Source organism: Camelina sativa, chromosome 16 (assembly GCF_030686135.1).
Source record: "Camelina sativa cultivar CO46 ecotype springtype chromosome 16, ASM3068613v1".
Lineage (NCBI taxonomy): Eukaryota > Viridiplantae > Streptophyta > Magnoliopsida > Brassicales > Brassicaceae > Camelina > Camelina sativa.
The window spans coordinates 25,272,093-25,286,711 of NC_141895.1; the positions used below are offsets into that span (position 1 = coordinate 25,272,093).

Genomic DNA, 14,619 nt, shown 5'->3' on the forward strand with positions numbered 1-14,619 from the left:
CGAACTTGCTTAATAGGATTCAACCATCAGATTGTATTTTTTTCTATCATTATGTGGCCTCTGAACTACAAGGATTGCAATACTAAGTCTTGGCTAAGAATGTATCTGAAAACTATAAGGTTTTTGAATCAATCTAATTGTTGAAGAAAGATATCCAAATTCTTTAATTGTAGTGTGGGGGGGGCAGAGCAACATCTGTCCCCTTGGAAGCATGTCTACATTTTGCTTGAGACAAGTACTCTCCTGTCTCCACATCAAATTTTATATTGACTTGTTGTTATGTTTGTTTGTGACAGATTCTGGTTTGTAACATTTGGTAGATCTCATAAAAATTGTTGCACACTTTATCTTGTTTACTCTTTCAAAGTTTAGCAAAATGATATATTTACTACCTTATATTATTTAATAAGTTGCTTCACCATATTTTGAAATCAACATGTAGACAACTCAAATAAAACTTGAACTAAAGTTAAACAAAATTATTATTTTACACAACACATTGAACAAATCAACATGTAGACAACTCAATAAAACTTGAACTGAAGTTAAAAATGCTAAACAAAATATCATTGGTAACATTTTTGAAAGTTAAATATGTGTTAGGTTCGTAACATGGTTAAGTTTCATAGTCCACACTTATCCCCTCAGTTATGCTTTACTAGGCAAAGGAATAGTTTGGTATGTGTTTGTGTAGCGGTTTCGTATCCTATTCAAAAAGTAGATTTTTTTCTTTTCCAATTTGTTGTTACCACAATTTTATTCTTGACAATGAAACATTACTCCATAGAAAGGAAAAAGTTACCGAAATGATCAGGTAACTCTAAAACCCACATTCACAGTTTTGAAAGTATCTCTCTTTTCCTTAAGAAGAGAACAATCCATATCAAAAAGCAACGAATGGTATGATCGAATTGGATTCTTCTGAGTTGTGATGACTCAAAAAGAGAATTAAGTTTACGAGTCGGTAAACGTGTGGAAAGTGCGTTCTCGTAGGCGCGTATTCCCTTCAAAGATTGATGATGTTGCTGTTGTTGAAGTGAGATTCCACATGGTAACGTATGTGTAAAACTAAAGCATCTCAAACCAAAAACACGTGGATGCTTGTTACTGATTCTCCGAGTTGTCTTTTTATGTATGAACTATTCGGGTTGACTTGATGTAATCTTAACGTTTTGCAATATTATTTCATTGTCATCAACTTGTTTAACCATTCAATTATTGATCTTATCATAGGAATGGTTCTTCACAAATAATTCTAAAAATTATTTGAATATGTCCAAAAGAATTAAAATAAATCGTTTGCTGTTGTTGTTTATGTATAACTAGATAAGGGCTCGCACGATGTGCGGGTTTAAAAATTATTAAAGAAAATAAATTTAAAACCTTTAACCATTTTTTGAAAATATATAAAGAAAATTTATTTCTTAAAGTAAATATATAAATAATTTAAGTTAGAAAATATTTGTATTTACCTTCGTACATTTATTTCTATTTTTATATTTTTAAAATATTATAACAATTATTACAATAATCTAAAACTAAATTATATCACACTAAAACTTTTGCCAAATACTCATTATTACAAATATTATTGTTATCAAATTTCAAAAACGTTTCACAACTTATTTACAAAATATTTTACATGCAACAAACTGATCAAAGCAATATTTAATAAGTAACCACATATGATTTACTCTATATTTTACCATTAAAAATATGCTCTTACACCCAAAATTATTTTATTGTTAAAGTATGCTCTTTATCATCACCTATAAAATGTCTTATAAACAAATTAAACAAATTTTATGTTTCTTACTTTCATTTTGGCATAATTATAGTTCTTATAATTACTAAAATTGTTGGTATAATTACAAATTGACATATAAGAACTATAATTATGCCAAAATGAAAGACCCACACAATAGATCGACAAAATTATATAGGAAAAAAAATCAAATACTAAAGCTTTTGATAGAAACATGTAATGTTATGTAGATATAATGTTATTTTCTTAATTAGCTGTCCTATTATGTTTCAAAAATAATAATTCTTTTGACATAATTTATGTTATTCTTTTTAAATTTGTTATTCACTATTTATTTATTAATAAGCTAATAATATACATGCTTAGTGAATTACTTTTTTGTTTCTACATGTCAAAATCTTATAACGTAAAATGGAAAATAGATTAGTTTTGTTAATTTTCATTTTTGATTTAGAATTTTATTTTAGATATAAACATGTAAATTTTATTTAGATTTGATGTTATTTTCTTAATTATCTATTTTAAAAATAATATTTTTTTGACATGTGTCAACATCCCATCAGTGATCTTGACACGTGTCATGATCATGTTAATGACTAATTTGAAAACCCTATTTTATATAGTAAGATTTTTAGTATAATAAAAAAATTAGTTCAAACTTCAATTCAAGTTTTTTTCCAAGACTGCCAATCGAGTTTTTTCATGATTTTCATTGTCTTCGTTTTCTTCGCATGTGCCTTCACAAATCTTGTTGCAGCACTCAGTGTCCGAAATTGACTAACCATAGAGACATAAAGTTTATTTATTTATTTTTTTGTGCAAACAATGACATAAAATTTAATGTGTTAGGTTATATAGTATAATTATACGAACAAATATGGATGATATATAGTATATTTGTTTTACCGTATAGTGGTTGAGAATCTTTTATAACAGTGAAACTTTGATATGGATGACACATAGTATATTTATCTTAGTTTTTTTTTAAATATAATAAGATTACAATTATCTTAAGCTTTTTTTTATCAAGCTTTAAAACTGTGATTTCTTATCGTTAAAATTGACATGTGTCACGATCCGATGAATTACTAACTTTGAAATTTAATCGTTAAAATTGACATGTGTCATGATATGTTGAGTTACTAACTTTGAGAACCAAGGTTTATATAATAAGATACTAGATTTTAACCCGCAGTACACCGCATGCATATAATTTTTATTATAATTTATATTTTATATTGTATCTATTTGTTAAATATTGGATTTTTTGTAAATAGAATAATAACTAAATTTTTCGATTGTTGTGCGGCTAAATATTTATATTGTTTTTAACCAGCAACACACTTCATGACCATTTGTTTGTTATATTTACTTTGTTTTGTTTAGTGTTTGATATTCTATTTTGATTTTTAATTATTATAACAAAAACTAAGGGATCTAAATATATAATCAGTAATTTATACGCTGTGATTAAGTCATATTTTTCCTAATGATTTAATTATTTTATTCAATATTAGTTAAATCAACTTGATTTTATTGTTAAATATTCTAATATTAGTCGTATTGATAAATAATTAAGTGAGGATTTAACCCGTGTTAACACAAATTTAATAATATTTTATGAATTCCAACATGTCCTCTTTATAACTCATCTACTATATAACCACATTATATAGTATTTTAGACTTTTTAATTTTACATATTCATAATAATTAAATTTTTTTAAAGTTTATCTATGTTAATTATGATATTTAAATAAATATCAATCGAAGTTTTTCTTACGTTAAGAATCAAAGCTCACAGATTTTAGAAAACAAAATGGAAATCAAATTGTTGTTTTCTTTGTTTGCGAATGATTCAGATATTTTCAAAACACAACAGAATGTGTGGTTAAATGTATGATAGTTTCCATTTCTATATTGATTAATGTTATTTTTTAGTTGGAATGGAAAATGTAAAATATTTAGGAAACAAAATCTGGAGTAATGTTAGTTATGGAAATTTTTTAGGGGTTAATGTTGTAAATAACTTTTTAAATAAACAAAACTTAAAGGGCATAACACAAAATGTATTTCAAAAATCTTAATATAGATAACATGCACCAGTAATATTTAAAAAGTGGGTTGTATTCAATCCTATATTATATACATGATTTGATCGGTTTTAATGAGTTTTTCTATGATTTTAATTTTTAGGTGAAAATTTTAGGGAAATTGATAGGATTTGTTATTAAATGCTTCTAAATTCTACTTAAAAAAAGCTATGAAATTTAGATATATGTATTTTTAAGCAAGAAAATCTTCTAAAATCTCTTAAAGTAATCAATAATCCCTAATGTTTGAAATGCTTTTGGATTTTAAAAGGATTTTAGAATTCTTTAAAAATTCTGAATAACATAAAATTTGTTATCTGAATGCATTTGTATGATTTTGATTTGAGACTTTAGTCAAGGAATGTTATTCAACTATGTATTTTAAATAATGATTCTAAAGCATACTTTGAAATCCTTATGAATATTACCACATTTTAATTTCTATTAATTGTGATTTACAAATATAAAACCTAATAACACAAAAATTAAAAATGAGTTTGATATATCCGGATTAAACCTCTATATTTATTGGACAAAAAGGTTTAAGTGGAAAAAAAAAACTTGCCTGTAAATAGTAAATACCATATGTATAATCAACATCTACACGACACATAAACTGTCTAAGCATTACTATTTGGAACTAATAAAACTTTTATAAAATTAGGTGGTTAGTCCTTTCTTGAACATTGATTACTTTGGATCTTTGTAAAGATTCATCTTTGAAATAATAAACAGCTTCCTTGAAAAAGTGAGAATGTTACATAGTTCAAAACTACCATAAATGGATCTCAAGAATTGATTTAAGTGAGAAACCTTGCCCTTTGAAAAGTTAGGTGATGCAGTGCTTTCATGAACATTGACTGGAACTACCGTAGATTTTCACAAGATTTTCAATCTTTTAACGAATCATCTTTTTGACTAATACTCCTAGAAAAGTTTCTAAAGAATATGTCATAGCTCTCTTTTTCGATGAATGAGAATATTACATAGTTCAAAAATTAACAAAAATGGATCTAATTATTCGATAGTGTAAATACCTCCCTTGAATAATAATGATATCAAATAAACTGTTTTTTTCTTCTATTGAGAACAAACTTCATACCATAGATCTATTCAAACAAATGGAGAACAAATAATACGTTTAATATAAAAACTACTAAAATTAATCAAAATAAATTAGAACCCCCCCCCCCCCCCCCCAAAAAAAAAAACTTATTGTCGCCACCATCATCATCATCATCATCAAATTTTCAACTTTTTTGAATCAAAAGTCAAAGTCTTTAAACAGCTTGCGAACTTGTTCAAGCGTAACAAACAGAACAACCGTGAACGGTGCTTGTCTCGAAACAGTCGGCACAAACCCTTTATATAAAGCCATAATCCCTTCAGCCTTCACCGTCTTCAACGCACAATCAACCGCTCCTTTATACGGCGGCGCCACTCCAGCTTCAACCTTCATATTCATCACTCTCGTCTTGATCACATCAACCGGGTTAGAAGCAACGCTCGCCACAAACCCCGCAGCGAAACTCGCCAACACATGAGTCCCTAACCCATCCTCCAACCACCGTTTCTCCAAAATCGTCTCTTTAACCGAATCATAAGAAGCCAACTGCGACGAAGTCACAAGCATTGCTCTGTTTATAGTCAAAGACGAACCTCTCCACAGCGACGTCACGCCTTCGCGGCGGATCATTTGCGTGATCGCGTCTAAAACGCTTTTGTAGTTTCTCCTCTGATCCAAAGGTAAACGACCGTCGGCTTGCATCCTCACCATAGCTACATCCGCCGGATTCCCTACCGCCGCTCCGATAGCTCCGGCGATGAATCCGGCGCCGAGTTTTTTCGATAAAGGCATCGTTTTTGTCTCCGGGTCAGTCCATTTCCCCTTGAGGATATCGTATAAACCCATACGAGTGGTTGAATACAGAGTCTGACGAAGAACTGTGGCGGAGACGCCGGAGAACAGAGCACGCATGCCTTCTTCCCGGATTAGACGAGATCCGACTCCGATCACACCGACGCGTAGAGGAGGCGCCGCGGTGACGGTGGTGGAGGTTTGAAAAGCGAGAGCTGGTCGGAGATTGGTTTGAACCGGACCTGATTCGCCTTGGAGTTGCATACGGACCTTGATTAGATCAAGTGGGTGAGTTGAACAACCAGCTACGATCGATGCGATTCCTCCTTCAGCGAAACCCTTTAGACCCATTTTGAATTTTTTTTCCTAGGAGAAATCGAAAAATCAAAACTTTTTCTTAAAAAAAAAAAAAACAGAGAGAGCGTTTTCCGGGAAAGTAGGCGAGAAAATTTGAAAAAAGGTTAGATTTTTTTTTTTTTTTCTAGAGAGACCAGTTAGAGTTAGAGCTGATCTCACTGGAGATTAGAAGATGAGAATGGAGACCAAAAGCTATAGATGAAGAATGAGGAATCAGAGGTCTTTGAGACATATGCTGTTCAAAACAGAGGTTTTTTTTTTTTAGGTTTGAGTATTAATGACTCTGTGTGAGAGATAGAGAGAGAGAGAGATATGTGTTTGAGAGGTTGAAGACGAAAGCGTTTAAATAAGGGAAGAGCGAGAGGAAACGCGGAGACTTGTTGCTAATATGCGCCTCCTAAGGAAAGAGAAAGTCATTTTCCTATAAAATTTGTGTTAGTATCCTTCGACTTTCCTTTTTTTTTGTTTTTCTAAATATTTACTTAAATCTTTTTTCTGGATCATATAATATATGTCTATTCAGCTTTACCCTAATTTTTTAGTCATGGAAATTTTTATTAATGAAAGAGTAAGAAAAAGAGGCAAGTTGAATATGTAAGAATAAAAAATTAACCGAAGTAGTCAAAGTTTATCGAATCAGTAAATTAGTAATTTTATTTTCACACAAACACAACTATATTTTCATATGAGATAAACAATCTTCTTGCTGTTAAAAATTAAAATAGAATTTAAAGTACACAATATAGCAATTTTACTAGTAAGCTGCAGTTCATATTATAATAATTTTAATAAAGAGTGTCATTCCAACAAATTTCACACAATAATTTTTATAAATAAATTTGTTATATACAGTATGTGCTTTTTTCTTTATGTAAGACAATAGACACAAAAATTATTAAAACTTGGACATTATTTGGGTCTACTCTTTCTCATGCAACATGCATGTAACAGAAATTTGTTTCTCTAACTATGTATGTAATTAGCATTTCTTAATGAGAAAACTTCACTTTCATCTCTACTGCATAATTTACATTGAGTTTGGCATCATTGTCACTTTTTGTTGTGTTCGCACCGGATTGACAGTGTTATTCATTGGTTATAGAGAAGATTTTAATGGGATACTTTCCCCCACTTGAATTATTTTGCACCCCACCACATGGGATGCTTTCTTTGTTCTTCCTTCCTTCCATGTTTGCTTATTCCTTGTAGAATAATAGTTTCCTTTCTCTCATCATTTCTTTAAAATCAATCTCATAAGATTGTGATCTTCTTTGTGTAATAATGGAATGCGATGATTTTTTTTTTTTTTCTATCCTGGTTGCACAAGAAGCATACTTTGTGGAGATCACCATTCACATAATACAAACGATTCACTGGTTAAATTTTTTTAAAAAAGTTACTAAAAATTGATTTGATAATTATGTTCCACTCAAATCGTAGTTGTTTTGCTTATTTGACTTTTATTTTGTTTATTTTTCACCATTTGTTCATTCGTTTTATCCATTATGTTGTAACTACATTTTATTCGGAGTGTGTGTGTGTGTGTTTTTATCTCCCATATGCATTTTAAAATATTGAGAAAATAATAAAAATTTACTAGATTTTATAACTTTTTATCGTCAATCATTTTCATAATGCGAATTTTAATTTGGATGCTGAACCAACAACAAAATCAATAACATAAATTAGTAGACTACAAATCTTAATCAAATTAATATTTTCTTTAAAACAACTTTTTCTATTAACAATACGTCACTATGAACTATATGGGTTGTTACTTATTTTTACTAATTTTTATTCCAATTGTTAAAATAAAATAAATTTCTGAAAAATATATTGCTTATTGCTTCTTCATGTTTGTCTAAATTATTTTTACCTAATTTTCTTTCATATACCAAATTAAATATTACTTTAAAATTAGTTTTTAAAAACTAAAAGTTTGGGGTTGGTTTTAGTATTTAGTTTTTAGGGTTTTGGTTTATTTTTTAGTTTTAAAAGTTTGAAGTTTAATTTTAGTTTTGGAAAAATTGTTTCTAATAGTTTTTTGAGAAAAATCTAGTAATAGACTAATAGCGTATTCAGAACAAGAACTAAAACAAATTTTAATGATATTTTGGAGAATTAATTACTCTTTGTAGTATAACAGTGCTATATATATATATGTAAGAACATTATTTAATGTGCAACAGGCATATTAACGAATTATTCTTGATTAACTCAATTATTCTTCATTTAAAAAAAAAGATATAAGAATATGGTATCAGAAACAGTACCGTAAAATTTGGGTGTCAGAGGTCTTAGAACCATCCAATGGTGACCATAAAGCTCTGCTTAAAATAAAAAATGTAAAGATTCTTCTTACAGCCTCAGATACTTACCTACCTACTCTTCGTTAGGCTAATATTGATGGCTCTGCGGCTCTTTGCATCTCATGAAAATATTATTCCACGTTTGTTTATTTTATTATTTTTGTACTCGTTTACAAAACTCATGCATGTTGTGGCAGAAAAAAATAGTAAAATACTAGATACATCATGCATGGAATCTTCAATTGCTAGCTGTTTATTCCAAAACAATTTTCTTTGTAACTGATTTAGGATTTTTCGTTCATCAAAACATATGCAATCGTGATCTGATCAATGAACAGATGAGTTTAGTTTCTTGCATCAATATAAATTTAGCACCAACGCATTTATTGTTATCTATATGCGGTGAAAGCACGAGGGAGTCAAGTCCTTGGTCTTACGTACTATCGTTTCTTTCCTTTTCTAGTGTGTTGTATACTTGTATTATACATCTAAACATCCATTTGATCAATATGTCATATGTGCCTAGCACGTCCCTGATTAAAGAAAACAAAAATCGACTTTTTCACATATATGAAAAATCGTTTTAATTATTAACTTTATTTCTGTCAAAAAAAAATCACTTAGTAGTTAGTAGTACACATTATTGACTTTTTTTTCCTTTTCTTTTCATATAACAAAGATTCAAAGTTCTCGTAAAGTCGTAACTGGGATGGTTGTGCAAGGTTGACGTGCGGAAGCCACGCGCAGGGTCTCAACTAGACAGTCCTACTAAAATTGATATAGAAGCTGATGACTTTTCCATTTACTGATTTACATATTTTTGATTTTCTCATAAGCAATTATACTATTTTGACGTCCTCTTGCAACCCATCGTCAACTAATTTAAAATAACTAACTTTTTCAATATATTAAAGAGATAAAGATTAAGAAAGAAATCCAGCTGTGTGTGTTATTATTTTGTTTTGTCTGGCTTTGTCGAATAATTAAATTACAATTGGGCATTATAAAAGACTAATATGATTATCACGGACACGGTGGTACTTTCGAACGTACTTTTAAGTCTTAACTTATTAAATACAAAATACTTTAGAATTTTTTATTTTCCAACTGTTGATAGATTGGTGCAAGATTATATACAACTATAAAATAAGGTTTTGAACTTGTTCTGTTTTTTTCGATCTATACCTTTCGGCCTATGGCACATGAATTCTTCTTATCTCCTTTTTTTTTTTTAAGTATATGAATATAGTTTCGTAACAAATGAGATCATTTCGTAATTTAAAAAAATTATTGAAGAAATATCTAAACTAATCGAATAATGAATACGATGTAAACACGCTTTCATTCCGGTCTTGTACCGGCACAAAATGAGTTATACCATCATTGACTTTTTATTTTATATGAAGAAAACAATTACGCAACAAAATTAAAATACTAGTATTAATTTTAATTAAGCAAATAAAGCACGATTTAATGAACTGTGTGTGGCCCGAAGAAGACATTTGGGGCAAAAAGAGTCTTAAAGAGTTGACTAATGACCTTTTTTGTGTACCCCTCCCGCCAAAGTAAAAGCCGTTTAAAAAAAAAAAATCTTCTTACCAAAACTCACACGTGTCACCTAGGATGTCGGAGTGGCCTAGAGTTGTTGACTGTTGACCTTTTAGATGGCTTTCCCTTCGACGATAAATTAAAAATCTCTACAGCACAATAATACTTGATACATCGATAAGCTCTCATGGGCCATATATTATTACATATATTGGGCTTAGTTATAGTGGGCTTCATGTCTATAATTTTATCATTCACGTTTCTTCTAAAATTGATGGTGGTGTCCATGAAATTGTTAAGGTACTAATTATTGGATTCTGGGATAGGAATGACACTCTCTCTCAAGTTGATTAATGGAGCTATTGATCGTTGATTAAGATTTTTTTTTGGGAATGTCTCATGGAATTTGAGTTACAACATTTTCAGGGAATGATAACTCTTCTAGTACTATTTAGTTGCGGAGATCAATCAAAGCAAGTAGTCATTACATAGAATAAGAATAAACTGTAAATATTACAAAAGAAACTAAATCTGGCAGAAACAGAAACAACAAGAAAACACAAGGACAACATCAAACAAACAACATGACGAATATTTTAGAAACATTACAAACACGTGCTAACAAAGTGTGTAAGATAGAAAGATGGTAATACTGTGATGTGTACTAAAGAGAGCACATATATCTTCTCATTTGGAAGGTGGTGGAGTGAAGAATGGGATGGTTGGAATGCTGGTGGGAAGATTGAATGGGAAGTTGTTTGGGACAGAAATCGGGAAGTTAGGGATATTTATTTGTGGGAAGTTTGGCATATTAATGGGTTGTGCCGGGTTAGTCAAAGGAGGTATCTGTGAGCTCGGTAGTGGTGGAAACGCCGTGGGCTGAGGAAGAGAAGAAGAAGGAGGAAATGGTGGGAACGTTGTTGTAGCCGGTGGCGGCATCGCTGGTGTTGATTGAAGAAGATGGCGACTAGCTGAGAGACCAGTGAAAAAGCTTGTGAATGTCAGTGCAATGACAAGGGATGATAGCCAGTGAGCCATTTTGAGGATTAGGCCGGGCTTTGAGCTGTCACTAGAGAGAGATTTTGAGTGTGGAATGAGTGATGATGGAGAGAATATGAAGGATTTCGTATGTATTTATAGAGGAACTAGGGTTTGAGGTTTGATGAGAAGTAGGTTTGAAGAGTGTTATTGTTGTTGCAACTTATTAAGAGTTACTTGTTCCACAACCACAAGTAAGATGCCTAGGTCACTTTTTAACTAGAAACAACCATGACACATGTTCACAAACTTCACTTTTAGGTACACCTCGTTTAATGTTTTTTGTATTATATTTTCGTTCAAATTAAATTTTTTATAAATTAAAATAAAACTTTACAAACGAAAGAATTACTAAATTTTTTAATAATCTCTTAAAGAAAATATAATATAGTTGATAATTATCAAAACCGATGTTTGTGCATGGTTTTTTTAACGATCGGTTTTGTTTTTGGTTTGATAATTATCTTCAGTTTGCTGCCAAGAAAAATATTTGTTCAACTTATATCGGAAGAGATTAGGTAAAAAGCAAAAGAAAAAAAAAGCAGTTTAATTGGATGGATGTTTAAAAAGCAGTTACTTTTTTACAACTAGGGTATTGTTTGGTCAACCAACAAATACGACATTCAATTAATTATGCTTTAATAGCTTTTATTTTTGGGACAGCCTATACATGAAAATTCACAACAAGAACACGTTCAGAATCATAAATTGATAAATAATTCTTTAACCCTCTCAATTATATATATTCTTACAATCACTCTAATTCACATCAAAGAGTCTACAATTAAATCTCTAATCAACAATCAAAAAAAGTTGAAGATGTTTATTATGTTAAGTGCTAACACATTGTTACGTTTAGGCTAACACATTGTTACGTTTAGGCTTGGGCATAAAATCTGAAACCGAAAATCCGAAACCAAAAATCCGAACCGTATCCGAACCGAAGTAACCGGATTAAAACCTAACTGATATTAAGGAAATAACCGATCAGTTCTTGACTTTAATTATTTTGGATATCAGATATTATCTGATCTAAACCGATATCCAATAGATATCCAAATATAACCGGACATATAAGAAATAGTATGATATTCCGATAAATATGCCTCATATCTTTTATGTATTTATATGGTTCTACGAGAACCTTTTCATTTACTTAATTTCTGTCTTTTTTTTTGTTTTAATACTCCATTAGTATGGTTATTTGGGTAAAATAAGATTAAAAAGTATTCGAATAAAACATTGTCCAATAACCCTCATATCCGAACCGATCTGAAATCCAAATAATCTGAACCAAAATCGAACCGAGTTTTCTAAATACCTGAATAGATGTTAGAGTCAATATCCAAAAAATCTGAAATCCGACAAATTCGAACCGAATCCGATCCGATATCCGAACGTCCAAGCCTAGTTACGTTTATCAAATTTTCTACAAAACGCGAACTGCATTCCATTATTTCTCTTCTAATCCCGTAGGTTCTACATGTTCATCTAAAGGTGATTTCTTTATTTTGGTTTCAAAATTTTTATTTTTTAGCTATCAGAATATTGAGATGGTCAAAATAATTATCCAAAAATATTAAAATTATGAAAGATTGAGGATGACATAGAAAAACATAATATTTACCAATATTCTAAATTTAAAATATTTACATTTATCTTTAAAATATTATTAATTTTAATTTTAATTTTAGAAAAAAACTTAGGTTAATTTAATCATATCTTTATATAAATGAATGTAAATTGTAACATTATTGTTATTTGAATCAACATACTTATTATATACTGTCGGGAAAAACGTTTTTTTTTTTTTTAACCCTCAAAACCACTTAAAACTGAAACCTGAAATCACAATCTAAATCAGAGTCAGTTAAAGAGATCTTTTTGGTGATTCCGCAACGGGTACTGCTGCTCCGTCATCAAGACACATGCCAATTCCCTATTTTTTTTTTCGTTTAAGGACAATCAAAAACATGGGAAAATAATGCAGTAAAACATTTCCTTAAGTCATAGAAACAAAAGAAAAAAGGAATGGTTGAAAAAGATGATAAACTTATATTTGGAATTACACACTATCAGGGGAATTTACGGTCAAATCTGGTTACTGGTTTTTAACTCCGCCCATTCCACCACATGGTTCCCTTGATTTAAAAAGACAAATATGAAAATTAAAAGTGATTCCAAAAATTAAACATTTTCTTTGGCGAGTGGTATCACATCTAGACTAATCTCACGAGGTATGAACATATTGATCCAATATGCCATCGGTGTAATCAAGAAGAAGAAACTATCCTACATGCTCTGTTTACATGTCCTTTCGCAAAGATGACTTGGCGTATGTCAGATGACTCATTATTCAACCATATCCAACCTGGTCAAGATGCAGAAGCTATTATTGCGACCATGATCCAATATTCTTTACAACAGGAGACTCACAATTTGATTTCTCTCCTACCTTTTTGGACCTTATGGAGGATTTAGAAACCAAGAAATAATCAAGTGTTTAATGGTTTGAGAGAGAGTGCCTCTTAAACATTATTGATGGCTAAAGCGGAAACAAACAGTTGGATTACTATTCTTATTAACTCAATCGGCTCAAAGAAAAACTTCATTCATTCTGATCGATCATCATGGAACCTTGTGAACCATCTTTTGTGAAATGTAATTTTAATGCAAGTTTCAAGAATTTAAATTTAACAGCAACAGGTGGATGGATCATTCGAAACTCTCAAAGTGTACCATTGGGATGGGGAGCAGCAACTTTAGATCAGGCGGCATCAGCTTTGGTTGCAGAAGCAAAAGCTCTCTTACCAGCAATCCAACAGACTTGGATGTTGGCATAAGCTTGAAGATAGCTTGAGGTGCAAGCTATACTAATCCTACCGAATTATGGAATTAGGATTAATTATATTTAGGAGTTATCTAAATATGTTAGTTTACCGGTTTAGAATAGGAAAGTTGTTAACTCTAGGGTTGAGCCATTGTTATAAATACCAAGAAAGCGTTCCATAAAGAAGTGCGCGTCTTAGGGTATTCTTGAGAGATGCACACAAGGTGTGTAGCGTTGCCCCATCAATAAAATATAAATCTTTTGATGGTATTGTTGAAGTTCTAATTCTAATTAATGGATTCTGGGCTTGGTCCCGGGGATGTAGGTTATCCGAACCCCGTTAACAAAGCTTGTGTCTTATTTACTATTATGCTCATACATACAAGCACATGAATCGTTCTCGTACTTTAAACATATAGATCTAGCCACATATATGTACTTTATTGGATAAGGGATTATACAGACTTGATGTTTGAAGGGGATTGCGAAGTTTTGATTAAGTCACTAACCGGACAGACTAAGTATGCAGCTATAACAAACATCCTGTTGGATATCCAATTCTGGGCAAGAAAGTTTAACTCTATCTCTTTTCTGTTTACCAAAAGATATCACAATAAATCTGCTCATTGTTTAGCCAAGAAAGGCTGTCTTGTAATGGATTATTATGCGAGTCTGTAACAATACCTCAATGGCTTCATGAAACTCTTTGTATTGAACAAGTTTAAGTAATATAAAGTTTCTTTTTGCGAAAAAAGAAGAAAAAGGAAACATTACCACCCAAAAACGTTCACAAACCAAATCCAAAACAAAGAAGGAAAATAC

The 14,619-nt window shown here is 30.7% G+C and overlaps 2 protein-coding genes across 2 annotated transcripts; both read right to left on the reverse strand.

Moving 5' to 3' along the window:
- Positions 1–4,915: 4,915 nt before the first annotated feature.
- LOC104751889 (mitochondrial uncoupling protein 5) lies at positions 4,916–6,684 on the reverse strand. The gene has a single exon (XM_010473938.3). It carries the CDS (start codon positions 6,064–6,066, stop codon positions 5,122–5,124), a length of 945 nt encoding a protein of 314 aa, XP_010472240.1. The 5' UTR covers positions 6,067–6,684; the 3' UTR covers positions 4,916–5,121.
- Positions 6,685–10,393: 3,709 nt separating this feature from the next.
- LOC104751890 (uncharacterized) lies at positions 10,394–11,042 on the reverse strand. Its single transcript, XM_010473939.2, has one exon. It carries the CDS (start codon positions 10,965–10,967, stop codon positions 10,617–10,619), a length of 351 nt encoding a protein of 116 aa, XP_010472241.1. The 5' UTR covers positions 10,968–11,042; the 3' UTR covers positions 10,394–10,616.
- Positions 11,043–14,619: the final 3,577 nt, after the last annotated feature.

Excerpts from the sequence above, each read along its gene's own strand:
- LOC104751890 (XM_010473939.2), bottom strand. The coding sequence starts at position 10,967 with ATGGCTCACTGGCTATCATCCCTTGTCATTGCACTGACATTCACAAGC.
- LOC104751889 (XM_010473938.3), bottom strand. The coding sequence starts at position 6,066 with ATGGGTCTAAAGGGTTTCGCTGAAGGAGGAATCGCATCGATCGTAGCT.